The following is a 27,969-nucleotide window of genomic DNA, read 5'->3' as shown; positions in this document are numbered from 1 at the left end:
ACGAGGATTTGTTAAACAGCTGTAATTTTATGTTTTTCAGATTTATTTTTTACACACAACTTCACCTGCCCTGGTTGTTTTCATTTTCTACTTTCAATAAAACAAAAAGATTCAAATGATGCATTTAAAGTTAACATTCACACAGTAGGAGTTTTAGGGAAAAATCTCTTTATTGTCTTTTTTCTTAATAATGCAGCAAGTTATAAAAACACGTTTAGAGAAATACACTTTAAAGCCAAAGCCTGTGGAATTTGTGGCAGAGTAATCACACTTTACATAATGAAATGTTAGAACATAATTCATGTGTAATTATTGATTAGATATGGATTGTGGTGATTGATTAATGGTTCTTCTGTTTCCTTCACATCACTTGTTTCCGGTCCTTTTTCATCTTGGAGAGCTTCTTGGTCTTCCTCTCGTCGCCCAGTTGACGAACTCGCGACTTTATCTGCTGCTCGTAAACGTCCTCCAGTAGCGCGTTTCCTCGGGAGTAGCTGATGTGGGACCAGCTGAGCACGGAGCCTCGCGACGGCCTGGAAACACAAACCGGCGCTTTAGCTCCGGATATGAAGCTCTTCCACCTCAGTAAAAGAAGAGGGTGACTTTAGAGGAGAAGAAAAGACAAACTGGAAGAGGACAAGGAGACGGATATAGGTGGTTCTGCCTTCAGCAACGGGGCAACACCGTCCGGCCCAACCTGGAGTCTTTCTGGGCCGAGCTGAGGTCCAGACCCAAGGCTAGGCCAAAGTGAGGCCATGGAAAAGTTAGGCCAAATCAAGGTCAAGGTGAAGCTTTGGCAAAGCAAGACTAAGACCAATCCCAATACACCCCCTACTTTCTACCACTAGCCCTAAAAATGAGTAGAGCCCTTGTAATGTTCCCTAGGGATTGGGACACCACTTGCTACGTCACTGCGTGGTTTACGTTCGGGTACGTAAGCGACTGCGTAGTTACGTTTGCACAAACGTCTCACCGTATCAGGAAGCCCAGAGATAAAAGCTGTTTTAATTTCCGCTGTAGCGCTGTTAATATGCCACTTTATTAAGTTTTAATATTTTTTCAGGCGTAAAAGTAAACGTTAAGATCCCCAATCTGGGCTCAGTTTATCCTAATAACGCCTGTTAAGAAATTTCATCCGACGCTTTCGGGATGAGAACAGCCTGCCGGCTCGGGAGCTGATTTATGAGTTTATCGAGTTAAATCGACGCAGAGCCTACGGCGTAGGGTACGGCGTACGGCACGCGTCGTTGCGTAACCTACGCCGTAGGCTCTTCTGTAACGCGGAACCGTAAATCAGCCTTTATTCTGGCGAGGTTTGAAAAAGATTTTGCAACAACGAGCAAACGAGTGATTATGTACGTTCACTGAGTGAATATTATGAAAGTAAAATATATATTTCTCGCTAGAAATGTAATCAAAATGCATTTTTATGCAGAAACTAACTCAAAATATAGATTTTATTCACTAAAAAATAAGAAATGTCCGCCATGTTTTTTTTTTTGATTCAGTCCGCAAATGACGACGAAAAGCATTCTGGGAATTTTTTCTGGCCCTAGGTCAACTAGGGTGCATCCGAAAACCCTTGCTCCGTAGGGACAGATTCATAGCCACTACTCTCGTTTTCCGCACTCCCCCTAGATGAAAAGAGGAATTGGGACACCACTACCCTCACGGGAACGTGCAAAATTTAGGGGTAGGGCTGAAAAGTAGGGGTAGTGGGGGGATTGGGACAGGGCCTTAGGCCACGTCAAGGCAAGGCCAAAGTTAGGCCATGGAAAAGTGATGCGAGGCTAAGGCAAAGCAAAACCAGGGCAAATCAAGGCAGGGCCGAGGCGAAACAAGGCCAATGCAAAGTGAGATGATGCCAAGGTAAAGTGAGGCAAGGCCAAATCAAGGTCAAGGTGAGGCTAGGGCAAAGTAAGCCCAAGGCAAATCGAGGCAGAGACCTGTCTCAGAGAGTATGAGCTGAGGCGAGACTGAGGCATTGGAAAAGTGAGGTGAGGCAAGGCCAAGTCAAGGCTAGGCAAGGCTAAAGTAGGGCTGAGGCAAAGCAGGTTTGTTTGTAAGGCACATTTTCTACACAAAGGCAACTCAAAGTCAGCTTTAAAAGCAGATTCAAGATCAAACAGTTTATTCCCTCTGTTCGCAGCATCGTAGCTAAATGCTTTTTCACCCGTCTGGTTCATAACTTGCGGCTCGACCAGCCGACTTCCTCCAGAAGTCCTCAGAGCCTAAAGAGCCACGGTCTGTAATCTACAAGATCAGAAATGTATTTCCAAGCAATCTGTTTTTGATAACATCTGGGGCCCATTTAAAAACTTTCTTTCGAATAAAGACTTGTCTGGTTTGGTGGAAACACCTGGGGATGATCCATAAGTATCTCTGTAGCTTCAAAAAGGTTTACTGTCTTGTGTTGAGTGATTGTTGTCTATTTTATGTGCAGTGCAAACTTGTATGAAAAGTGTATGATTGGTTTTGTTTCTACTCTCCCCATTTTTTATTTTTTATTTTATTTTATTAACTATTTTATTTTTATATATTTCACTTACTCAAGCAATGTATAATTATTTTATTACGTATTAAAATTCCTGTCTTTCATTAGTGATTTTTTATTTATTTTTTATACGGTTTGGGGCAGATGTTTTGAGTCCCATAGGTCAGTGGTCCTCAACCTTTTTTCAGTGATGTACCCCCTGTGAAATATTTTTTCAGCCAAGTACCCTCTTACCAGCGCAAAGCACTTTTGGTTGTAAAAAAAAAGACCTAAAACAGAGAACTGTGCCATCAGTAACTGATTTATTAAACATAAAAATATTGCTGCTATGCTTCAACCTCGACTCCATCGTTGGTCCAAGTGATTGACAGGTGAAGCCAGGTGATTGACAGGTTAGGTGGAACCATCCTGGTGTGGGGGATACTCTGCGGTTTTAGGATAATAAGTTGAATAGCCTACTCCTGAAGATAAAATTAATTTTATGAATTTAGACGTATATTTTCCTCAATTATTTATGAAATATTTATTTTTAAAGGATTTTTGCATGGATGCTACTTTTTAAATATATGTGTATTTTAAAATCTCACGTACCGGAGTGCCTTCACGTACCCCCAGGGGTACGCGTACCCCCATTTGAGAACCACTGGTATAGATTATACAGTATGTATGTACTATTATGTTTTGAAATAAATAAATATATCGTTGGAAAGAAATGTATTTCCGCCCTGTATTGTGATTGATTTGTAAACTGACAACATTTTAAAGTTTATTCTGGCAGAAGAGCCGTTCAGTAGTGCAGTCTCCTGGAGACGAAGGCCGAGACATCTCTGATATTTGTTTGAGGTTGCTGATGTTGTGCAACTCATAGGTAGCTTGGCTGTCCAGTTATCAAGGCTAATGATAATTCTATTAAAGAATTATTAATAATTAATAAAGTTGACTATTTATCAAATTGTATTATCAAAAATGATAATTCTCGTAGGGGCACCACCGCCGGGGCCTTACTTCCGGTGGGATTCGATAACTAACAGCAGAAAATCAGTCTCATTATGATTTGAATTATCCTGCAGAACAGCAAATCTTACAGAATAACAGTGAAGGCGTGATATCCGAACACTAGGCTCTGCTTAAACAAATCAATTTGTGACCAAATCTTGCATGAAATAACACAACCACTCATAAAGAAATCAATCAGAATTTATTTACATACGGGTGTCAAAAGATGATAAACGCAACACCCAAATAAATCTGATGGCAGAAATGGCTTAAGTATCCATAAAACAATTAATTAACTAGAAAAACAACAATCAATAAAATGAAACATAAACGTTAAATGCATGGAATGAAAAGAAAAGAATCAAATGTAATAATAATGAAGATACAGAACATCTACAGTTCAAACGAGGCTCCTGTGGTCTGTTAAAGATGGACGCGCCCTCTGGGCCACGTGCCATCGGACCGGATGGTGATCCCGGTGTTAAACCGTGATCAACTGCAGAAAACAGCGCTTTAAAACATGAATGACTAGCAGAAAGTAGTGACTACAAATTAATCAACCATGATAATGATAACAATGATGATGTAATCTCAGCTCTGAACACAGATTTAGCTCTGCAACACTCTTAAGTTACTGATAACCCAGGTCTCACAATCTCACACACAGTTCTGAACACTCTTAAATCCTACTGATCACTGCTACGCGGGTTCACGTCTCCTCTGGGATCCGGAATCGGGGGCCTGCGGGTTTGTCGACCGGGTTTGCGGTCCTGCTGGGGTTTCGCAGTCAGGATATCGCGTCCCGTCCCTTCCCCTGAAACGGATTAGACAGCGGCGGGGCCGCCTCGTGCCGGGCCGTGGTTCCGGACCAAACGGAGGCTCACACGCATTCCTAGGCGCGGCGGGGGGGACCGGTCTTCTCCTGCCGTGCTTCCCTCTCTGCGCCGGTCGCCGACGCGCGGCCGTCCGGGCCCCGGGAGAGCTCACGCCGGGCGAGACGCCGGCCGTCCGTCCCCGATCCCTGCGCCGGTTCGCAGACAGGGGCTCGGAGCGGGGAGGGGGGGGTTCAGTCAGAGAACTCAATCGCAGCTGTGTCCCGATCTGGTTGCCGGGAGCGCGTGGGCGTCGGAAGCTTGGATCTGTGAACTTAAAGAGGAACAGAGTTTAGTGAGAAATCGGAGCCTCCCGGGGGACCGCGGCTTCAACGGCCGGACCCCGCAGGGCCCGGTCCGGTGCGGGCCTCCTGCCTCCCCCCAGCCCGGGGGGAGAGAGAGGAGATGGGATGCTTTGGCCTGGCCAAAGATCCAGCGCCGATGAGATGAAGTTGAGAAGGGTAGAAGAGGAGAAGAAGAGAGTCAATGGGAGCCGGAGCTCCGCAGGCCCGGTCCGTTGCGGGCCTTCCGCCTCCCCCCCAGCCGGGGGGAGAGAAGGGAGATGGGATCCTTTGGTCCTGCTGCTCAGGAAGAGAGGTTGATCGGAAGAGAGTGAAGAGAAGCAGCGGCAGGGGTTTTGATCCTACGCGCGCTGCAGTGACGTCATCGGTGCCTCATTGCGATTGGATGCGCGCGCTTGTAGGCGCCGCCCCATCCCGCAAGGCATGCTGGGATTGTGGTTCATGGCACGGTCGCCATTTTATGAGGCACATTAAAGCCAGTTCCAGGCTGGGGGGTTGCTGGTAGGTTTTGTGTCTGTCCAAAGAGGCCTGGTTTTAGGGCTCCGCTGCTTCCCGACCCCTGCTTAGGTGTCATAAAACCCCAAGGAAGTCTGTTTTCCCTGGCAGAAACCCTGCTGGGTCCTTGTTTTGATCTCCGGCCATGCAGTGGGGTCGTAAACGGACTATCTCGACCCAGGCCGAGATAACCAGGAGTTAGCAGCAGGGGGTCGCAGGACTTCAGGAAGAAGGGGCAAAGTCTGGTTTTACAGGTCCTCAAAATCACAAAATATTCATACATTTATAAGTCCAGATTTCACATGGGCGACGCACAACATTCCCCCCTTCGAATCGAAAACCGGAATGCAGGGTCTGGTTGTCGAATCTAACAACGGTGCACCAGTCCATGTGGTCATAAACTCTGGTTGGGGGCGTGAGGCTAGCCTGGTTAGTCCACTAGGCGAGCAATGCACAAAAATATGAAAAGAAAAACATATTCAAAGCAATAACATCATTCATTTACCTAACACAGTGATATCACTCTTAAAGTGCGGTAGATGAAAGATAAAAGGAGGGGTTAGTTAGGTTTCAGTATGTACACTGTACCTAAAATCAAAAGCCAACAATTTAACCACTCTTTGATTAATTGCTAGGCGACAAAAACACACAAATTAACTTATGTCGGCTGTGGAAGCCTGGAAATTGTGTGTAGGCGTGAATTTTCTTTAACGCCCCAAAGTATCCTACCCCCCTTTCAGGTGTGGAGCGGACTTCCACTTCAGGGTCAGAAAAATTGTGAGGGGGCCGCTGCATACAAGGTAATGCAGCTGTTCAGTGTTCTTTTGCTAAAAAAGGTCAAACGTGGGACCCCCCTCGCTCTGAGGTACGGCGTCTGCGCCTTGGTTGTTCTTCTCTGGTTTACTTTAAGAAAACGCTGAGCTGCTTCTTCAGCGTCAGTAACAGTGAAAACTGGGAAGGGCCGCAGCTCCTTTCGGGTAATTAATTTTTGGCTTACTCACGGTGGTGTCTGACCAGGGGGCTCAGGGGATGAGATGACCGGGCTCACCACTTTTGGGTCCAGCCTAAGAACAGACTTGCCTGTCGGTCGATCTCTATCAGCCTGCATGTCCCCCTCTGCTGGTTCTCCGTCCACTGCGATGAGCTCTCTGCCATTAATAACCACACCTCAGCTCACGATCCAGGCCCCAGCGCTTCGCTTGGGATTCTGGCAAGAGATTACACTTATTAACGAAGTCAGCTCACGTTATCACCCAGATTAGAAGAAATTAAACCGATAACAAACCCTGAGAGACTGGGGTATTGGTTATCACCTTAGAAGCAAGACCCAACTGAAAGGAATTAATAAAGTGAATTAAAAGGGAGGAATCTTTAAATAACTTTAAATTGAAGATTCAACTTAAAACACAGTAGAGATTAATCTGAGAAGATTAATAACTCACATGGGGTAATCAGCAACAGTTCAATTAATAGAATTGAAGAAATTAAGTCAACCATTACCTTCAGTTAAGTATGGTTGCAAAAGGGAATTAATCAGAGATTAATAAAATAGTGATCCCTCAATAAAAGTTCAGATTAATAAAAATCAGGAACTTACAGCGAGCCAACCATTAGTTTCCATGGAACCTGGTTGCAAAAGGAAATTACTCAAACAGATTCACAAAAATTGAGTGATAGAAAAAGTTCAGGTTAATAAAATTAACAGAACTTAAAGCAAACCCAACCATTACCTTCAGTGAAGCAAGGTTGCAGAGGAAATCAATCACAAGATTAATAATCGTGTGATGAAAAATAAAAGTTCAAATTAATAAAATTAAAGAACTTAACCAAGCAATCACCCTTTAGTGAGGCGAGGTTGCCATTAGAACAGGGATGTATTAAAATAACCGTAGGAATCAGATAATGAGGGGGGAAGAAAAATACAAATATTTTCTTTCCCGATCAAAATTAATGTTCTGTTATTTCATGCAAACTGGTCACAAATATCGTTTCGAGAGAGCCTCACGCTGGGGCGCCATTTATGTTGTGCAACTCATAGGTAGCTTGGCTGTCCAGTTATCAAGGCTAATGATAATTCTATTAAAGAATTATTAATAATTAATAAAGTTGACTATTTATCAAATTGTATTATCAAAAATGATAATTCTCGTAGGGGCACCACCGCCGGGGCCTTACTTCCGGTGGGATTCGATAACTAACAGCAGAAAATCAGTCTCATTATGATTTGAATTATCCTGCAGAACAGCAAATCTTACAGAATAACAGTGAAGGCGTGATATCCGAACACTAGGCTCTGCTTAAACAAATCAATTTGTGACCAAATCTTGCATGAAATAACACAACCACTCATAAAGAAATCAATCAGAATTTATTTACATACGGGTGTCAAAAGATGATAAACGCAACACCCAAATAAATCTGATGGCAGAAATGGCTTAAGTATCCATAAAACAATTAATTAACTAGAAAAACAACAATCAATAAAATGAAACATAAACGTTAAATGCATGGAATGAAAAGAAAAGAATCAAATGTAATAATAATGAAGATACAGAACATCTACAGTTCAAACGAGGCTCCTGTGGTCTGTTAAAGATGGACGCGCCCTCTGGGCCACGTGCCATCGGACCGGATGGTGATCCCGGTGTTAAACCGTGATCAACTGCAGAAAACAGCGCTTTAAAACATGAATGACTAGCAGAAAGTAGTGACTACAAATTAATCAACCATGATAATGATAACAATGATGATGTAATCTCAGCTCTGAACACAGATTTAGCTCTGCAACACTCTTAAGTTACTGATAACCCAGGTCTCACAATCTCACACACAGTTCTGAACACTCTTAAATCCTACTGATCACTGCTACGCGGGTTCACGTCTCCTCTGGGATCCGGAATCGGGGGCCTGCGGGTTTGTCGACCGGGTTTGCGGTCCTGCTGGGGTTTCGCAGTCAGGATATCGCGTCCCGTCCCTTCCCCTGAAACGGATTAGACAGCGGCGGGGCCGCCTCGTGCCGGGCCGTGGTTCCGGACCAAACGGAGGCTCACACGCATTCCTAGGCGCGGCGGGGGGGACCGGTCTTCTCCTGCCGTGCTTCCCTCTCTGCGCCGGTCGCCGACGCGCGGCCGTCCGGGCCCCGGGAGAGCTCACGCCGGGCGAGACGCCGGCCGTCCGTCCCCGATCCCTGCGCCGGTTCGCAGACAGGGGCTCGGAGCGGGGAGGGGGGGGTTCAGTCAGAGAACTCAATCGCAGCTGTGTCCCGATCTGGTTGCCGGGAGCGCGTGGGCGTCGGAAGCTTGGATCTGTGAACTTAAAGAGGAACAGAGTTTAGTGAGAAATCGGAGCCTCCCGGGGGACCGCGGCTTCAACGGCCGGACCCCGCAGGGCCCGGTCCGGTGCGGGCCTCCTGCCTCCCCCCAGCCCGGGGGGAGAGAGAGGAGATGGGATGCTTTGGCCTGGCCAAAGATCCAGCGCCGATGAGATGAAGTTGAGAAGGGTAGAAGAGGAGAAGAAGAGAGTCAATGGGAGCCGGAGCTCCGCAGGCCCGGTCCGTTGCGGGCCTTCCGCCTCCCCCCCAGCCGGGGGGAGAGAAGGGAGATGGGATCCTTTGGTCCTGCTGCTCAGGAAGAGAGGTTGATCGGAAGAGAGTGAAGAGAAGCAGCGGCAGGGGTTTTGATCCTACGCGCGCTGCAGTGACGTCATCGGTGCCTCATTGCGATTGGATGCGCGCGCTTGTAGGCGCCGCCCCATCCCGCAAGGCATGCTGGGATTGTGGTTCATGGCACGGTCGCCATTTTATGAGGCACATTAAAGCCAGTTCCAGGCTGGGGGGTTGCTGGTAGGTTTTGTGTCTGTCCAAAGAGGCCTGGTTTTAGGGCTCCGCTGCTTCCCGACCCCTGCTTAGGTGTCATAAAACCCCAAGGAAGTCTGTTTTCCCTGGCAGAAACCCTGCTGGGTCCTTGTTTTGATCTCCGGCCATGCAGTGGGGTCGTAAACGGACTATCTCGACCCAGGCCGAGATAACCAGGAGTTAGCAGCAGGGGGTCGCAGGACTTCAGGAAGAAGGGGCAAAGTCTGGTTTTACAGGTCCTCAAAATCACAAAATATTCATACATTTATAAGTCCAGATTTCACATGGGCGACGCACAACATTCCCCCCTTCGAATCGAAAACCGGAATGCAGGGTCTGGTTGTCGAATCTAACAACGGTGCACCAGTCCATGTGGTCATAAACTCTGGTTGGGGGCGTGAGGCTAGCCTGGTTAGTCCACTAGGCGAGCAATGCACAAAAATATGAAAAGAAAAACATATTCAAAGCAATAACATCATTCATTTACCTAACACAGTGATATCACTCTTAAAGTGCGGTAGATGAAAGATAAAAGGAGGGGTTAGTTAGGTTTCAGTATGTACACTGTACCTAAAATCAAAAGCCAACAATTTAACCACTCTTTGATTAATTGCTAGGCGACAAAAACACACAAATTAACTTATGTCGGCTGTGGAAGCCTGGAAATTGTGTGTAGGCGTGAATTTTCTTTAACGCCCCAAAGTATCCTACCCCCCTTTCAGGTGTGGAGCGGACTTCCACTTCAGGGTCAGAAAAATTGTGAGGGGGCCGCTGCATACAAGGTAATGCAGCTGTTCAGTGTTCTTTTGCTAAAAAAGGTCAAACGTGGGACCCCCCTCGCTCTGAGGTACGGCGTCTGCGCCTTGGTTGTTCTTCTCTGGTTTACTTTAAGAAAACGCTGAGCTGCTTCTTCAGCGTCAGTAACAGTGAAAACTGGGAAGGGCCGCAGCTCCTTTCGGGTAATTAATTTTTGGCTTACTCACGGTGGTGTCTGACCAGGGGGCTCAGGGGATGAGATGACCGGGCTCACCACTTTTGGGTCCAGCCTAAGAACAGACTTGCCTGTCGGTCGATCTCTATCAGCCTGCATGTCCCCCTCTGCTGGTTCTCCGTCCACTGCGATGAGCTCTCTGCCATTAATAACCACACCTCAGCTCACGATCCAGGCCCCAGCGCTTCGCTTGGGATTCTGGCAAGAGATTACACTTATTAACAAAGTCAGCTCACGTTATCACCCAGATTAGAAGAAATTAAACCGATAACAAACCCTGAGAGACTGGGGTATTGGTTATCACCTTAGAAGCAAGACCCAACTGAAAGGAATTAATAAAGTGAATTAAAAGGGAGGAATCTTTAAATAACTTTAAATTGAAGATTCAACTTAAAACACAGTAGAGATTAATCTGAGAAGATTAATAACTCACATGGGGTAATCAGCAACAGTTCAATTAATAGAATTGAAGAAATTAAGTCAACCATTACCTTCAGTTAAGTATGGTTGCAAAAGGGAATTAATCAGAGATTAATAAAATAGTGATCCCTCAATAAAAGTTCAGATTAATAAAAATCAGGAACTTACAGCGAGCCAACCATTAGTTTCCATGGAACCTGGTTGCAAAAGGAAATTACTCAAACAGATTCACAAAAATTGAGTGATAGAAAAAGTTCAGGTTAATAAAATTAACAGAACTTAAAGCAAACCCAACCATTACCTTCAGTGAAGCAAGGTTGCAGAGGAAATCAATCACAAGATTAATAATCGTGTGATGAAAAATAAAAGTTCAAATTAATAAAATTAAAGAACTTAACCAAGCAATCACCCTTTAGTGAGGCGAGGTTGCCATTAGAACAGGGATGTATTAAAATAACCGTAGGAATCAGATAATGAGGGGGGAAGAAAAATAAAAATATTTTCTTTCCCGATCAAAATTAATGTTCTGTTATTTCATGCAAACTGGTCACAAATATCGTTTCGAGAGAGCCTCACGCTGGGGCGCCATTTATGTTGTGCAACTCATAGGTAGCTTGGCTGTCCAGTTATCAAGGCTAATGATAATTCTATTAAAGAATTATTAATAATTAATAAAGTTGACTATTTATCAAATTGTATTATCAAAAATGATAATTCTCGTAGGGGCACCACCGCCGGGGCCTTACTTCCGGTGGGATTCGATAACTAACAGCAGAAAATCAGTCTCATTATGATTTGAATTATCCTGCAGAACAGCAAATCTTACAGAATAACAGTGAAGGCGTGATATCCGAACACTAGGCTCTGCTTAAACAAATCAATTTGTGACCAAATCTTGCATGAAATAACACAACCACTCATAAAGAAATCAATCAGAATTTATTTACATACGGGTGTCAAAAGATGATAAACGCAACACCCAAATAAATCTGATGGCAGAAATGGCTTAAGTATCCATAAAACAATTAATTAACTAGAAAAACAACAATCAATAAAATGAAACATAAACGTTAAATGCATGGAATGAAAAGAAAAGAATCAAATGTAATAATAATGAAGATACAGAACATCTACAGTTCAAACGAGGCTCCTGTGGTCTGTTAAAGATGGACGCGCCCTCTGGGCCACGTGCCATCGGACCGGATGGTGATCCCGGTGTTAAACCGTGATCAACTGCAGAAAACAGCGCTTTAAAACATGAATGACTAGCAGAAAGTAGTGACTACAAATTAATCAACCATGATAATGATAACAATGATGATGTAATCTCAGCTCTGAACACAGATTTAGCTCTGCAACACTCTTAAGTTACTGATAACCCAGGTCTCACAATCTCACACACAGTTCTGAACACTCTTAAATCCTACTGATCACTGCTACGCGGGTTCACGTCTCCTCTGGGATCCGGAATCGGGGGCCTGCGGGTTTGTCGACCGGGTTTGCGGTCCTGCTGGGGTTTCGCAGTCAGGATATCGCGTCCCGTCCCTTCCCCTGAAACGGATTAGACAGCGGCGGGGCCGCCTCGTGCCGGGCCGTGGTTCCGGACCAAACGGAGGCTCACACGCATTCCTAGGCGCGGCGGGGGGGACCGGTCTTCTCCTGCCGTGCTTCCCTCTCTGCGCCGGTCGCCGACGCGCGGCCGTCTGGGCCCCGGGAGAGCTCACGCCGGGCGAGACGCCGGCCGTCCGTCCCCGATCCCTGCGCCGGTTCGCAGACAGGGGCTCGGAGCGGGGAGGGGGGGGTTCAGTCAGAGAACTCAATCGCAGCTGTGTCCCGATCTGGTTGCCGGGAGCGCGTGGGCGTCGGAAGCTTGGATCTGTGAACTTAAAGAGGAACAGAGTTTAGTGAGAAATCGGAGCCTCCCGGGGGACCGCGGCTTCAACGGCCGGACCCCGCAGGGCCCGGTCCGGTGCGGGCCTCCTGCCTCCCCCCAGCCCGGGGGGAGAGAGAGGAGATGGGATGCTTTGGCCTGGCCAAAGATCCAGCGCCGATGAGATGAAGTTGAGAAGGGTAGAAGAGGAGAAGAAGAGAGTCAATGGGAGCCGGAGCTCCGCAGGCCCGGTCCGTTGCGGGCCTTCCGCCTCCCCCCCAGCCGGGGGGAGAGAAGGGAGATGGGATCCTTTGGTCCTGCTGCTCAGGAAGAGAGGTTGATCGGAAGAGAGTGAAGAGAAGCAGCGGCAGGGGTTTTGATCCTACGCGCGCTGCAGTGACGTCATCGGTGCCTCATTGCGATTGGATGCGCGCGCTTGTAGGCGCCGCCCCATCCCGCAAGGCATGCTGGGATTGTGGTTCATGGCACGGTCGCCATTTTATGAGGCACATTAAAGCCAGTTCCAGGCTGGGGGGTTGCTGGTAGGTTTTGTGTCTGTCCAAAGAGGCCTGGTTTTAGGGCTCCGCTGCTTCCCGACCCCTGCTTAGGTGTCATAAAACCCCAAGGAAGTCTGTTTTCCCTGGCAGAAACCCTGCTGGGTCCTTGTTTTGATCTCCGGCCATGCAGTGGGGTCGTAAACGGACTATCTCGACCCAGGCCGAGATAACCAGGAGTTAGCAGCAGGGGGTCGCAGGACTTCAGGAAGAAGGGGCAAAGTCTGGTTTTACAGGTCCTCAAAATCACAAAATATTCATACATTTATAAGTCCAGATTTCACATGGGCGACGCACAACATTCCCCCCTTCGAATCGAAAACCGGAATGCAGGGTCTGGTTGTCGAATCTAACAACGGTGCACCAGTCCATGTGGTCATAAACTCTGGTTGGGGGCGTGAGGCTAGCCTGGTTAGTCCACTAGGCGAGCAATGCACAAAAATATGAAAAGAAAAACATATTCAAAGCAATAACATCATTCATTTACCTAACACAGTGATATCACTCTTAAAGTGCGGTAGATGAAAGATAAAAGGAGGGGTTAGTTAGGTTTCAGTATGTACACTGTACCTAAAATCAAAAGCCAACAATTTAACCACTCTTTGATTAATTGCTAGGCGACAAAAACACACAAATTAACTTATGTCGGCTGTGGAAGCCTGGAAATTGTGTGTAGGCGTGAATTTTCTTTAACGCCCCAAAGTATCCTACCCCCCTTTCAGGTGTGGAGCGGACTTCCACTTCAGGGTCAGAAAAATTGTGAGGGGGCCGCTGCATACAAGGTAATGCAGCTGTTCAGTGTTCTTTTGCTAAAAAAGGTCAAACGTGGGACCCCCCTCGCTCTGAGGTACGGCGTCTGCGCCTTGGTTGTTCTTCTCTGGTTTACTTTAAGAAAACGCTGAGCTGCTTCTTCAGCGTCAGTAACAGTGAAAACTGGGAAGGGCCGCAGCTCCTTTCGGGTAATTAATTTTTGGCTTACTCACGGTGGTGTCTGACCAGGGGGCTCAGGGGATGAGATGACCGGGCTCACCACTTTTGGGTCCAGCCTAAGAACAGACTTGCCTGTCGGTCGATCTCTATCAGCCTGCATGTCCCCCTCTGCTGGTTCTCCGTCCACTGCGATGAGCTCTCTGCCATTAATAACCACACCTCAGCTCACGATCCAGGCCCCAGCGCTTCGCTTGGGATTCTGGCAAGAGATTACACTTATTAACAAAGTCAGCTCACGTTATCACCCAGATTAGAAGAAATTAAACCGATAACAAACCCTGAGAGACTGGGGTATTGGTTATCACCTTAGAAGCAAGACCCAACTGAAAGGAATTAATAAAGTGAATTAAAAGGGAGGAATCTTTAAATAACTTTAAATTGAAGATTCAACTTAAAACACAGTAGAGATTAATCTGAGAAGATTAATAACTCACATGGGGTAATCAGCAACAGTTCAATTAATAGAATTGAAGAAATTAAGTCAACCATTACCTTCAGTTAAGTATGGTTGCAAAAGGGAATTAATCAGAGATTAATAAAATAGTGATCCCTCAATAAAAGTTCAGATTAATAAAAATCAGGAACTTACAGCGAGCCAACCATTAGTTTCCATGGAACCTGGTTGCAAAAGGAAATTACTCAAACAGATTCACAAAAATTGAGTGATAGAAAAAGTTCAGGTTAATAAAATTAACAGAACTTAAAGCAAACCCAACCATTACCTTCAGTGAAGCAAGGTTGCAGAGGAAATCAATCACAAGATTAATAATCGTGTGATGAAAAATAAAAGTTCAAATTAATAAAATTAAAGAACTTAACCAAGCAATCACCCTTTAGTGAGGCGAGGTTGCCATTAGAACAGGGATGTATTAAAATAACCGTAGGAATCAGATAATGAGGGGGGAAGAAAAATAAAAATATTTTCTTTCCCGATCAAAATTAATGTTCTGTTATTTCATGCAAACTGGTCACAAATATCGTTTCGAGAGAGCCTCACGCTGGGGCGCCATTTATGTTGTGCAACTCATAGGTAGCTTGGCTGTCCAGTTATCAAGGCTAATGATAATTCTATTAAAGAATTATTAATAATTAATAAAGTTGACTATTTATCAAATTGTATTATCAAAAATGATAATTCTCGTAGGGGCACCACCGCCGGGGCCTTACTTCCGGTGGGATTCGATAACTAACAGCAGAAAATCAGTCTCATTATGATTTGAATTATCCTGCAGAACAGCAAATCTTACAGAATAACAGTGAAGGCGTGATATCCGAACACTAGGCTCTGCTTAAACAAATCAATTTGTGACCAAATCTTGCATGAAATAACACAACCACTCATAAAGAAATCAATCAGAATTTATTTACATACGGGTGTCAAAAGATGATAAACGCAACACCCAAATAAATCTGATGGCAGAAATGGCTTAAGTATCCATAAAACAATTAATTAACTAGAAAAACAACAATCAATAAAATGAAACATAAACGTTAAATGCATGGAATGAAAAGAAAAGAATCAAATGTAATAATAATGAAGATACAGAACATCTACAGTTCAAACGAGGCTCCTGTGGTCTGTTAAAGATGGACGCGCCCTCTGGGCCACGTGCCATCGGACCGGATGGTGATCCCGGTGTTAAACCGTGATCAACTGCAGAAAACAGCGCTTTAAAACATGAATGACTAGCAGAAAGTAGTGACTACAAATTAATCAACCATGATAATGATAACAATGATGATGTAATCTCAGCTCTGAACACAGATTTAGCTCTGCAACACTCTTAAGTTACTGATAACCCAGGTCTCACAATCTCACACACAGTTCTGAACACTCTTAAATCCTACTGATCACTGCTACGCGGGTTCACGTCTCCTCTGGGATCCGGAATCGGGGGCCTGCGGGTTTGTCGACCGGGTTTGCGGTCCTGCTGGGGTTTCGCAGTCAGGATATCGCGTCCCGTCCCTTCCCCTGAAACGGATTAGACAGCGGCGGGGCCGCCTCGTGCCGGGCCGTGGTTCCGGACCAAACGGAGGCTCACACGCATTCCTAGGCGCGGCGGGGGGGACCGGTCTTCTCCTGCCGTGCTTCCCTCTCTGCGCCGGTCGCCGACGCGCGGCCGTCCGGGCCCCGGGAGAGCTCACGCCGGGCGAGACGCCGGCCGTCCGTCCCCGATCCCTGCGCCGGTTCGCAGACAGGGGCTCGGAGCGGGGAGGGGGGGGTTCAGTCAGAGAACTCAATCGCAGCTGTGTCCCGATCTGGTTGCCGGGAGCGCGTGGGCGTCGGAAGCTTGGATCTGTGAACTTAAAGAGGAACAGAGTTTAGTGAGAAATCGGAGCCTCCCGGGGGACCGCGGCTTCAACGGCCGGACCCCGCAGGGCCCGGTCCGGTGCGGGCCTCCTGCCTCCCCCCAGCCCGGGGGGAGAGAGAGGAGATGGGATGCTTTGGCCTGGCCAAAGATCCAGCGCCGATGAGATGAAGTTGAGAAGGGTAGAAGAGGAGAAGAAGAGAGTCAATGGGAGCCGGAGCTCCGCAGGCCCGGTCCGTTGCGGGCCTTCCGCCTCCCCCCCAGCCGGGGGGAGAGAAGGGAGATGGGATCCTTTGGTCCTGCTGCTCAGGAAGAGAGGTTGATCGGAAGAGAGTGAAGAGAAGCAGCGGCAGGGGTTTTGATCCTACGCGCGCTGCAGTGACGTCATCGGTGCCTCATTGCGATTGGATGCGCGCGCTTGTAGGCGCCGCCCCATCCCGCAAGGCATGCTGGGATTGTGGTTCATGGCACGGTCGCCATTTTATGAGGCACATTAAAGCCAGTTCCAGGCTGGGGGGTTGCTGGTAGGTTTTGTGTCTGTCCAAAGAGGCCTGGTTTTAGGGCTCCGCTGCTTCCCGACCCCTGCTTAGGTGTCATAAAACCCCAAGGAAGTCTGTTTTCCCTGGCAGAAACCCTGCTGGGTCCTTGTTTTGATCTCCGGCCATGCAGTGGGGTCGTAAACGGACTATCTCGACCCAGGCCGAGATAACCAGGAGTTAGCAGCAGGGGGTCGCAGGACTTCAGGAAGAAGGGGCAAAGTCTGGTTTTACAGGTCCTCAAAATCACAAAATATTCATACATTTATAAGTCCAGATTTCACATGGGCGACGCACAACACTGAAGCTAAGGTCTAACATTTCTAACCCGGGTTCTTGTCTGGAGCCTCTGGACTTTTATTCTTTCTATTTCGTTACCAAATATAATTATTTCTGTATAACTTTTAAAAAAATTAAAAAAAACCTACATCAAGCTGGTATCTGTGAGCTCCATGTGACCCCATCAAATCAGTTGTTGCCAGGCAACAAAAACAAGAACTCAAAGCATTGCTGGAGTTCTGTTTCCGACTTTCCAGCTGCTTATGTGTCATTTGTTACGTTAACTTATTAAAGGTGTCAAATGCGTTTACCCGTAGGAGCCTCTGCTCATGAAGTAGAGCACCTCCTTGTAGCGGAGGGGATAATCCCACACCTGGACGTCCGTCAGCTGCCCGTCGAAGCCTGAGAAGTTGATCTCAGGTTCACCTGACCACACATACTGAACACACACACACACACGGCAGATGTTGGAGACAATAACGACTAGAAACCTTTATAAGGAACGTGATCATTTCACCCTAATCTCACCCGGTTTGGCAGCAGCTTCCTGATACTCATGTTGGAGTCAGCAAACATCTGGGCCACACTCTTCACGGAGTCAACGGTGAGGCAGATGTTGTTCCACATGTTCTGCCTGAGTTCTGGCCACAGCCTGATGGCAGGCCGCAGGTACACGGAGTTGCCGTACGAAAGCTCAAACCTGCCGCCTGCATCGAGCCTCAGCTCCAGAGGAGGGTAGCTGGATGGACTCAGCGTGAAGAGGCCGCTCATCTGAATCCTGTCGGTGATGAACCGGAAACACACAGAGACGCCTGCAGGGACAATAAAACCGTCAGAAAGAGGTGTAATGGAACCACAACGGGACAAAAAATGTCCAAAAAATAACAAAACACAAGAAAAGAAAAAAGAAGAGAATAAAGCTGCAAGCAGCGATGAACGGGCCCTCGCACCCTTCTGCACATTCAGGCTGCAGTGGAAGCTTGTATGACTTCATGTAGATTCTTCAGGCCTGGACATTTAGCGGATGAAACCACCCACGACTCTCTATATCAAACCATTCAAAAGTTATGGCAGAAAGTAGGAACTATCAAATATGGACCAATCAGATGAAGGGGCGGGGCTAATTCATGCCATTGAAGGTCAAGTACTCAATACCGAGTCCGATGGCACCACCCACGAGTCTTTATGTCAAACCATTCAAAAGTTATGGCAGAAAGTAGGAACTATCAAATATGGACGAACCAGATGAAGGCAGGTCGCGCTTTTCGGGCATTTAGCGTCGCCACGGTAACGCTTTTGAAAGAGAAAAGTAAGGCGCGTCGTCGCAGGATAGAGACGCACATTTTGATGTATAACACACCTGGATGCACATTACGGTTCGGGCATTATTAACTGCCGAAGGAATGGCATAAATTGCGCAGAAATTACGCGATTAATTCAAAATGTTCAAAATGGCCGACTTCCTGTTCGGTTTCGGCCATGGCGCCAAGAGACTTTTCTTTAAGTTGCGACATGATACAGATGTGTAGCGATTTTCGTGCATGTACGTCAAACCGTATTGTGGGGCTTGAGGCACAAAGTTTTTTCTGTCTGAACCAATCACATGAAGGGGGGGCACGCTTTTTAGCGTCTAGCGTCGCCACGGTAACGCTTTTGAAAGAGAAAAGTAATGCGCGTTGTAGCAGGATGGAGACGCACATTTTGAGGTATAATACACCTGGGTGCACGTTACTGTTCGGGCCGTATTAACTGCCGAAGGATGGCATAAGTTTCGCCAAAATTACACGATTAATACAAAATGGCAGACTTCCTGTTGGGTTTTGGCCATGGCGCCAAGAGACTTTTCTTTAAGTTGTGACATGATACAGGTGTGTACCGATTTTTGTGCATGTACGTCAAACCGTATCGTTGGGCTTGAGGCACAAAGTTTTCTAGGGGGCGCTGTTGAGCCATTTTGCCACGCCCATTAATACAAACCATTAAATATCACATTTTTCGCCAGGCCTGGCTTGCGTGCAAAATTGGGTGACTTTTGGGGCACGTTTAGGGGGGCAAAAAGGCCCTCCTTTCATCAGAAAAATAAAAAGAAAGAAAGAAGAAGAAAGGAAATTCCTACAGATACAATAGGGCCTTCACACTGTAAGTGCTCAGGCCCTAAAAAAAGAAAAACACGTAAACCTGCAAAAAAAACTCTAAAGATGCACATAATAAGATGCATAAAAAGATAAAAAGGTTCATAAATTACCCTAAATAGACATGGAAATCCACAAAAATTAATATTAACCACAAAAAAACTAATAAATACAACATAAACACATAAAAACATTAAATAATCACATGGATAAAAAAGGGAACAGAGATGCAGAATATCCAGAAACAAAACCTATATCAAAGTGATCCAAAAAAAAGTTATTAACCCTTTAATGCCTGACATATGAAATTATACAGTAAATCATTTATTTATGGGTCAATGACGAACAAGGATTTTCAACAGGTTAATTTTAAATTAATAAAAAAAAGAATATCTATTGCAGTAGTTCAAACATTAAGAATGTTGTGTACACATAAATTCATAGAAAATTTTTAAATTAAGTGATTTCAGAGTTTTTTGTCAAGATGAATTGGCACTAGCCTTAAAAAAACTCATGTGGTCCCCGATTATTGGCTTCGTTACCTAGTGGGGGCGGGGGGGGTGGTGATCTCGTAGCCCTTGGGGTTGGGGGTCGGCTTGGGGGGTCTGGGGCGCGGGCCTCCGGTGGCCCCTGGGGGGCGGTGGGGGGGGGACGTGGGGATCCCACTCGGTGGGCCCGGCCCTGCCTGGGTGGGGGGTGGCTGTCTGCGCTGGGGTGGCATTGCTGCCTTGGTCCTCCGTCGCTGGGCGGGGGCCAAGTGCCCCTGCGGATGTGGGGACTCCGTGACCCTTGGGGTGTCCGCCGGGGTGGCCTCGGGGGGGGGTGGGGCCGGGTCCGGGGATCGGGCCTCCCCTGACCGGGGGGTGCATGGGCGGGCGCGGCGGCAGGGTGGCACCATTCCCAGGTGTCTATGTCTTATGTTGTCAGTATGAATGGGAGGATGTTGGACCGTTTCCCCCTCCGTCTGGGGGCTCCGGCGGCGCCGGGGGCGCCCGTGGAGGTACGGTGGGGCCCTGGCCCGGCTCGGAGGGCCGGCCCCCGTCTACTGGATGGCCGGTGGGGGGACGCGGGTGTCTTACCAGGACCGGCTTTGCTGGTCCTGCTTCCTGGCTTCGGCCTCCGCTCCCCCTCCTTCCCCCCCTACACGATTCATACGCACATAGGCGAAGGGCGGGGGGTCCGGGTCGTGGGGGGCATTGTCCCGCGTGGCCCGGCACTCCCTGCCTCACGGTTTTAACAGCAAAATAGACACTGCACATTCAACACTTAATAAATACATTTGACAAGGACACGTAGTTCGGGAGGGGGGGGTCGGCGTCAAATCGATACTTGGCCCTCCCCCCTCCCTGTTTTTATGGCATTAATCACATGCACTCAACACCAGGGGCGGGAGGGGGTCCCACATCACCCGCGCTCCCTCACCGGCCTGGGATAGGTGGGTCGGGTTACCTGGGCCTGGCGGGGCTCGCCGTGCAGCCTGGGGCGCCTTCTGGCGGTGCTGGACCCCCCCGGGGAGGGGGAAACGGTGCGTGATTGTGTGTCTGTGTCGGTGAGAATGCGGTATGGAAGGGTCCTGCCATGGAGGATTCGGGCCTCCATTGGCAGGACATCAAAACTTAATAATTTATCATTATTATATTATACAAAGATGGTTATTATTATTATTATTATTATTATTAGTATTATTATTATGTATAGTATATCATATTATTATTAGTATAGATATCGGATAGGTGAATGGATGAATGAATGGGATGCCTTGGTCTGGGGCCCTCCGTTGTCGGGCCTGCACGGGTGTCGCCTTGTTGGGGGGTTCCCTCTCTCCGGGCCCGTCTCCGGTCCCCCCCGCTGCCTCTGCGGCGGGGCGCCCCTCTGGTCTTGGAGGGCCACTTCGTGGGGGGCGGGTGCGCCTGCCCGCGTCGGCGGCCGGGGCGGCTCTGTCTCGCCCTCTCACCTGCCGGGTGGGGGTCGTTGGCCTGAAGGGTGAGGGCCTCCTGGCCGCGTGTCCGGCCCGGACCGGGTGGCCGGGGATTGCCTGGGGCGCAGTCCGCCGCTGCGGGATCCCTGGCTGCTTCTTTCCGCGCCGTGGGGGCCCCCCCTCGCAGGCGGTGGGTTGCCTCCCTCCTACTTCTCCCCTCTGTGGGGTTGCCGGTGGCCTGGGTTCCGGGCTCTTCCGTGTCGGCCTCTGGTCTCGCGGGTGGCGGGGTTGCTCCCCCCCTCCCCCACTATAGATACACTTCAGGTAGAGCTTTGTTTGGTTTATTACACACACACACACACACACACACACCCTCCAGTTTTTGGGTTTAGGTAGCGGTAGCGCTAGCTTAGCTCAGACTGCAATCAGATCTCAAGATTTAGGTCGATTGCTGTTATTGTTTTGGTTGGCTCCGTGCCGGTTTCGTGCTTTGTTTTGTGTTTTTTTTGTTGCAGATTTCTAGTGCTTGACGTGTGTTTCCGTGTGTCCCTGCTTCCTGGATTGGCAGTGGATGTCGTCACCGCCCCCCCCCCAAAAAAAAAAAAAAAAAAAATCACTGGGTTTGTATGTGTATATTTATGTATGTGTACGCATATGTATGCGTATATATATGTATATATATTAAATATAGTAATAATGCACATATATATACTTTTGGTTTCTACCGTCATGGTATCAATCATTAATATGTGTGCAGACAAGGGAGAAAAAAAATGTTTTGTCAACCATGACTCATATTAAAATAAATTAATTTCCTTAACATCTTGACATCTTTTTTTTTTTTTACAAGTTTTCAGTATTATACAAAAATGGTTGTTTTTTTAATGGTCGCGCCAAATGATATTTCATAAAATGGACGTCAGTGAAACTTTGTTTGTATATTATGATGGAAATATAAATACAAATGTGTTGCAATCTTACACAGGACTACAAGACACTTCGGATATCATGCCAGATAGGGCAGAAGATTGATTTAAATACATTTAGAGTGATTTAAAAAAAAAAACGGACATCCTTCCTCGTCTTTCAGCTCACGCCAGCGAGTGAACGCCGGGCCAATGTTTATTCTTGTCCGGGCATTTAGCTTGTTACTCTCCCGCTTTCTTTTTTTCGCCTTCTCCGTTAAAACTTTTATTTTCTTCGGATTTTTTGCTGGCCATGATAACAGCTCTGCATTTAGCTCAACACCAACCTGAGCTCTGCGCTCCACGTCCCGCCCAGCTTTCGTCTTGACTACGAATCGGGAAGGAGGGGGGAGTGACGTATGCCGTAAAGCGGTCAAAGCCGTAAAAATGTGTAGTTTTTTAGTGTGGCAGGGTTCCTACCATGCTCCTCAAAGTTACATAGTGCCAGTGAAGGCGATACAGACCCCTCAGACCATGACAGAGGTTCATTAAACCTGTTGGAAGTTGATGTACCATCACAATGACTGTGGAAATATGATATTTGATTATGATTGTTAGGTGGAAAAGTTACATAGTGCGGCTTAAAACCTTTTTTGAATTGAAAAAAGGTCTGTTTTTCAGAAATTATAGGCGTCACCTCATTGACCCTTATGCAAGTTCTCACCTCTAGTGGGCAGAGCTGTGGTCCAGGGAGGGTAGGATCTGGTCCAGGGTCGGTGTGTTTGGGTGCTGGGGGGGTAGGATCTGGTCCAGGGTTCCTGGGTTTGGGTACTGGTGGGGTAGGATCTGGTCCAGGGTTCCTGGGTTTGGGTGGTGGTGGGGTAGGAACTGGTCCAGGGTCGGTGTGTTTGGGTGCTGGGGGGGTAGGATCTGGTTACGGGTTCCTGGGTTTGGGTGGTGGTGGGGTAGGATCTGGTCCAGGGTTCGGTGGTTCTGGTTCTGGGCCTGGTGGTGGACGTGTAGTAGCGGGTGGTGTCTGTCCTGACTTGACCCGACGTAGTTAACCAGGGAGGACGGAAGTACGGCGCGAAGAAGGTTATTCCTCCGTGATAAATAGACAAGGTGAACATCTTCCCATCTAAGTTTACTCCAGAACTTCCTGGATGGAGAAACACAAAAAGATACAAACGTGAAGTGGGAAGAGATTAAGATCCTGTTTTTGCACCTTCGGAAGATGTTTATGTGCACATTTACATGATTTACATGCAAACTGTGTTGCATGTGCAAGACTCTAACAGACCCAGGTTGATTAGTGGACGACCTCTGTTTGATTTAAAGTTTAAAAGACGGAGACCGCTCCAGTTTCTGATGTCTTTGATACAATATTTTAAGATTTGAGTAGAGAACCGACATCTCTACTAAAATCAAAAGGTGAATCTTGAGAGGTGGGACTGATCTGAACTATTGGCTGTGTTTATATCAGAACTGGCGGGACGTGAGCGCCCTCTAGTGGCCAGCGGTGTCTATGATTTATTTTCTTCTTTTTTCTTTTTACATGTATATACAGGACTGTCTCAGAAAAGTAGAATATTGTGATTTTCTGTAATGCAATTACAAAAACAAAAATGTCATACATTCTGGATTATTATTTTAATATTGCTGATCATGGCTTACAGCTTCAGAAAACTCAAATATCCTATCTAAAAAAAAAATAGTATTCTGGGAACCTTAATCTTAAGATGTAAGCCATGATAAGCAATATTAAAATAATAAAAGGCTTGCAATATTTCAGTTGATTTGTAATGAATCCAGAATGTATGACATTTTAGTTTTTTTTTAATTGCATTACAGAAAATAAAGAACTTTATCACAATATTCTAATTTTCTTAGACAGTCCTGTATATATATATATATATATATATATATATATATATATATATATATATATATATATACGCCCTGTTATAAATTATTAAGCAGACTTGGGGAAAACTGTCTTTTTTGTCAATGCTGAAGATTGTTTTATGTTGTGATGTCTGCTGCAATAAAATAACAACTTCAAAAAACAATTCATATTTGCAACATAAAGGCCTCCTGTGTAAACTCTATAAAGCCCTAGGTTACTTTTATATACACCATACAGAAAAATGTGAACATTTTACACTATTGATAATCTTGTTTTTCCACTCTAAAGCGAGATATAGTTAGATATGCTTGAAAAACACAGAACTGATAGTTATATATTTATGCGCAGTGACGACATCAAATTAAACTATTCCCTACAATAGTCCTGATTTAATCAAGGATCTAAAACTAAATGTCCTAGAAGACAGGAAGCTTTTTATTTTATCTTATTTTTATTTTATTTATAGCTTTTTTATTTGACGGGAGAAGGCCTTTAAAAAATTGAAGAAAAGCAAACCAGTATTTTTATTTTCTTGAGTGGCCTGAGAGCTATGGAACGCTGAAACAGTCAAAATTAAATAAATAGTTAATTAAATCATTAAATAAATGTACAATTAAATCAATAAAATTGGAAATACATAAATATGTAATTTATTCAATATACAATTAAATAATTAAATATATATCCAATTAAATATATTCACCATTTAATTATTTAATGATACATTTCATTATTTAATTGTATATTAAATAAATTATATATTTATGTATTTCCAATTTTATTTATTTCATTGTATATTTATTCAATTATTTAATTATTCATTTATTTAATTTTGACTGTTTCAGCGTTCCATAGAGAGGATATTTGTCCATCAAATGTTATCATTTATACAGGGTTCCCACTCTTTCTCTGAAATTATTTTCCAGGACCTTTCCAAGATATTTTATATTTGAACTGTTAAAGTTTCCCCCCACTTACTTTCTATTGTCAGACAATAAAACACGTGTGAAACACTGGATAAAGCGCAGCTTGAAGATCACCTGTTTTATGGTTCCGCGTTAAATCGACGCAGAACCTACGCCGTAGGGTACGGCGTAGCCAAGCCGTAAGGTACGCGGTACGGTGCACGTCGCCGCGTACCCTACGCCGTAAGCTCTGCGTTGGTTAACGCGGAACCATAAATCAGCCTTTAAACTGTAGTTTTGGAGCTCCGCCCTGAGCAGAGGAGGAGATCTGATTGGCTGGTGGAGTCACGTGGGGCGCAGCCTGAATGTTGCCCATATCAGGTCACAACAGATGAAGATAAACTTTTAACAAATGTTATTATTGTTTTAAGTGACCGGTGTGCAGTTTGTGTTAACTTTAATCCTGATTCGGGCCGGGGTGACCTTTCACTCGCGAAATAAGACCAGCCCTCATTCTTACTTATGGTAAAATCCATAGATATATATTAAGGCTTTATATACAGTATATCTATGGTCAAATCAGCCGCTCCTAAATTTTCATGTGCGCTCCTATTTCAGCCTTTACGGCAAATGAATGAATGCGGCTCAGAAACAGAAAGATATGAAGTACTGAGTTTGAGATAATGCAGTTTATTTTTATTTTTATTTTTACTTTTCTTTTTTTTACTTCAGGTTCTGTGTTGCAGAGACTATAAAAATGAATTCTTCCATAATTTCACCTAATACCTCACAAAACCCTCTACAGACACACTCAATTTCAACAAATTAACTGTGGAAAAATTGAAATATTAAGATCTAAACTTCAAACACTAGGTCAGTTGCCTTTTTTGCTTCAGGTTCTGTTTTGCAGAGACTTTAAAATTTTATTCTCCCATAATTTCACCCAATACTAAGATCTTAACTTCAAACACTTTACTTTTCTACCAAGGTCAGTCGCCTGAAAAACAGAACCTAAAGTGAAAAAGGCAACTTGTCGAAAAGTAAAATGTTTGAAGTCTACACCTGGCCATCTTAATATTTCAATTTTTCCACAGTTAAATTGTTTGAAATTCACTGTGCTTGTTGTGATTCTAGTTGTTAAGAGGGTTTTGTGAGGCATTAGGTGAAATTATGGAAGAATTAATTTTTATAGTCTGCAACACTGAACCTGAAGTAAAAAAAAAAAGAAAAGTGTTTCATCCCTTTCTTTCACAGTAAGAGTGTGTAAATATTACGGTGGAAGTGTGGGTGTAATCAAGGTAATGAAAGAAATATGAAAAAAAAATACAGTACCTCATATCTTTCTTTTTTTATATAGAATGCAATATGTATTTGTCACAAAGTCAAAGTTTTATGTTGGCACAGGCAGCAGTGGAGTTACAATAAAAATAAATAGCTATTTTAATCCTGTGACAAGACTCAAAAATGTCATTTCACTTAAGTGATAGTGTGGGTAGGTTTTACCAAAGACAAACCAGGGTAATTTAAATTTTATGTGTGGTCAAAAAAGTAATCATTAAGTCTGAATAATCAAGTACTGATACACTGTCAATAGATGCAGTCCAAATGTAGGAACATTCATTGAAATAATATTTATACATTTATGACAATATAGGCCGGTGTTAGGAGAAGAGTCCCTCAATTCTCTCCCTTTGCATCTATTGGCAGTAGTTTGTGCAACATCTGTAGTTGACTTGAATGGACAAAATGCCTGGACTAAAAAATCCCTTTTAACCCTCTTTGTACACACAAAAACGTAAAGATATCTTGGTGGTGAAATGACATTTTTGAGTCTCATCTGAGGCCCAAAATGTAGTTTGAGTAACAGTCATCCACAAAATCCTTACTTGGAATATCACATAAAATGTTATCACCAATAGTTTTTGCAAACTTAGACACCAGCATATACTTATTCACAGTTATTCTTGTATTTTTCAAACCCACCTAAAGACTTACATTCTTGGAAAAACCTCTAGAAGTTACTGTCCCAAGCAGAGGTGTCAAGTAACAAAGTACAAATACTTCGTTACCTTACTTAAGTAGAAATGTTGGTTATCTATACTTCACTGGAGTAATTATTTATCAGACGACTTTTTACTTTTACTCCTTACATTTTCACACAATTATCTGTACTTTTTACTCCTTACATTTTAAAAACAGCCTCGTTACTCTATTTCATTTCGGCCTTTAAAAAAAAACTATCCAGTTAAATTGCTCCATCCGGATAGAGTGAATTTGGTTGTGGTTGTTTCAGATGTTCTTGTCCAGTTTTGTTCTTACATCCGTTCCCTCAGATTCCTGCAACTAAACTTGGATGTACATTCCAATAAAGGTTAGGATAAATGATAACATGCCTCTGAAGTTTGACTTTTTGCACCATTACAATACTTATAGGGAACTAGTCATCATATCTGCTGCTCTCTGAAACACATGTTAATGCTCAATAATACACATATATGGTTCTTTAATATATTTGCATTATACTAAGATGCATTCATGTTCAATGGCTTTTGTCCTTAATGGATTTTTTCCCCCTTACATTACTTTTACTTTTATACTTTAAGTAGTTTTGAAACCAGTACTTTTATACTTTTACTTGAGTAAAAAACTTGAGTTGATACTTCAACTTCTTCAGGAGTATTTTTAAACTCTAGTATCTATACTTCTACCTGAGTAATGAATGTGAATACTGAAGACACCTCTGATCCCAAGACGTACCATATCTTTCTGTTTCTGAGCCGCATTCCTTCATTTTCCGTAAAGACTGAAATAGGAGCGCAGATGAAATGTAGGAGCGGCTGATTTGACCACCAAGTAGGAATGACGGCTGGTTTGACCGCAGAGGAATACGAGAGAATCTCACCTGTCGTCCACGCAGCCTCAGCAGCAGCAGACCTGGCAGGTCGGTGGTTAGGTGAGGCATCCGTGATTACCGACATGAAAACACAGACGACCGACATGAAAACACAGACGACCAGGACCAGCTTCATCCTCATCCTCTTCCTCATCCTCCGTCTCTCGGACTGAGCGAGTCTGCGGGGGCGCGCCTGTGTGGGTTCACTGCACATGCTGTATGGTTCCGCGTTAAATCGACGCAGACATTACGCCGTAGGGTACGGCGTAGGGTACGCATTGACGCGCGCCGTAAGGTGTGCGTCGCCGCGTAACCTACGCCGTAGGCCCTGCGTTGGTGTAACGCGGAA

General features: G+C 45.2%; 1 protein-coding gene across 2 annotated transcripts; it reads right to left on the bottom strand.

Annotated features, from left to right (window-relative positions):
- Positions 1 to 151: 151 nt before the first annotated feature.
- On the bottom strand, positions 152 to 27,814 carry LOC133448283 (uncharacterized). Of its 2 annotated transcripts, none has more exons than XM_061726665.1 (5): positions 27,630 to 27,813; positions 22,641 to 23,075; positions 17,490 to 17,773; positions 17,273 to 17,400; positions 152 to 533 (listed from the first exon to the last, which is right to left on the bottom strand). In XM_061726665.1, exons 1-5 carry the CDS (start codon positions 27,772 to 27,774, stop codon positions 362 to 364), a joined length of 1,164 nt encoding a protein of 387 aa, XP_061582649.1. In that variant the 5' UTR covers positions 27,775 to 27,813; the 3' UTR covers positions 152 to 361. The 2 variants fall into 2 exon arrangements, with proteins under 2 accessions (XP_061582649.1, XP_061582650.1); XM_061726666.1 differs by lacking the exon at positions 152 to 533 and adding an exon at positions 566 to 16,141 and having other exon boundaries at positions 27,630 to 27,814.
- Between the last annotated feature and the right edge of the window lie 155 nt (positions 27,815 to 27,969).

The sequence above is a fragment of the Cololabis saira genome, chromosome 8 (assembly GCF_033807715.1).
Source record: "Cololabis saira isolate AMF1-May2022 chromosome 8, fColSai1.1, whole genome shotgun sequence".
NCBI classification, from domain to species: domain Eukaryota; kingdom Metazoa; phylum Chordata; class Actinopteri; order Beloniformes; family Belonidae; genus Cololabis; species Cololabis saira.
The sequence above is the reverse complement of the archived record's forward strand: the minus strand, read 5'-3'. Positions and strand labels throughout refer to the sequence as shown.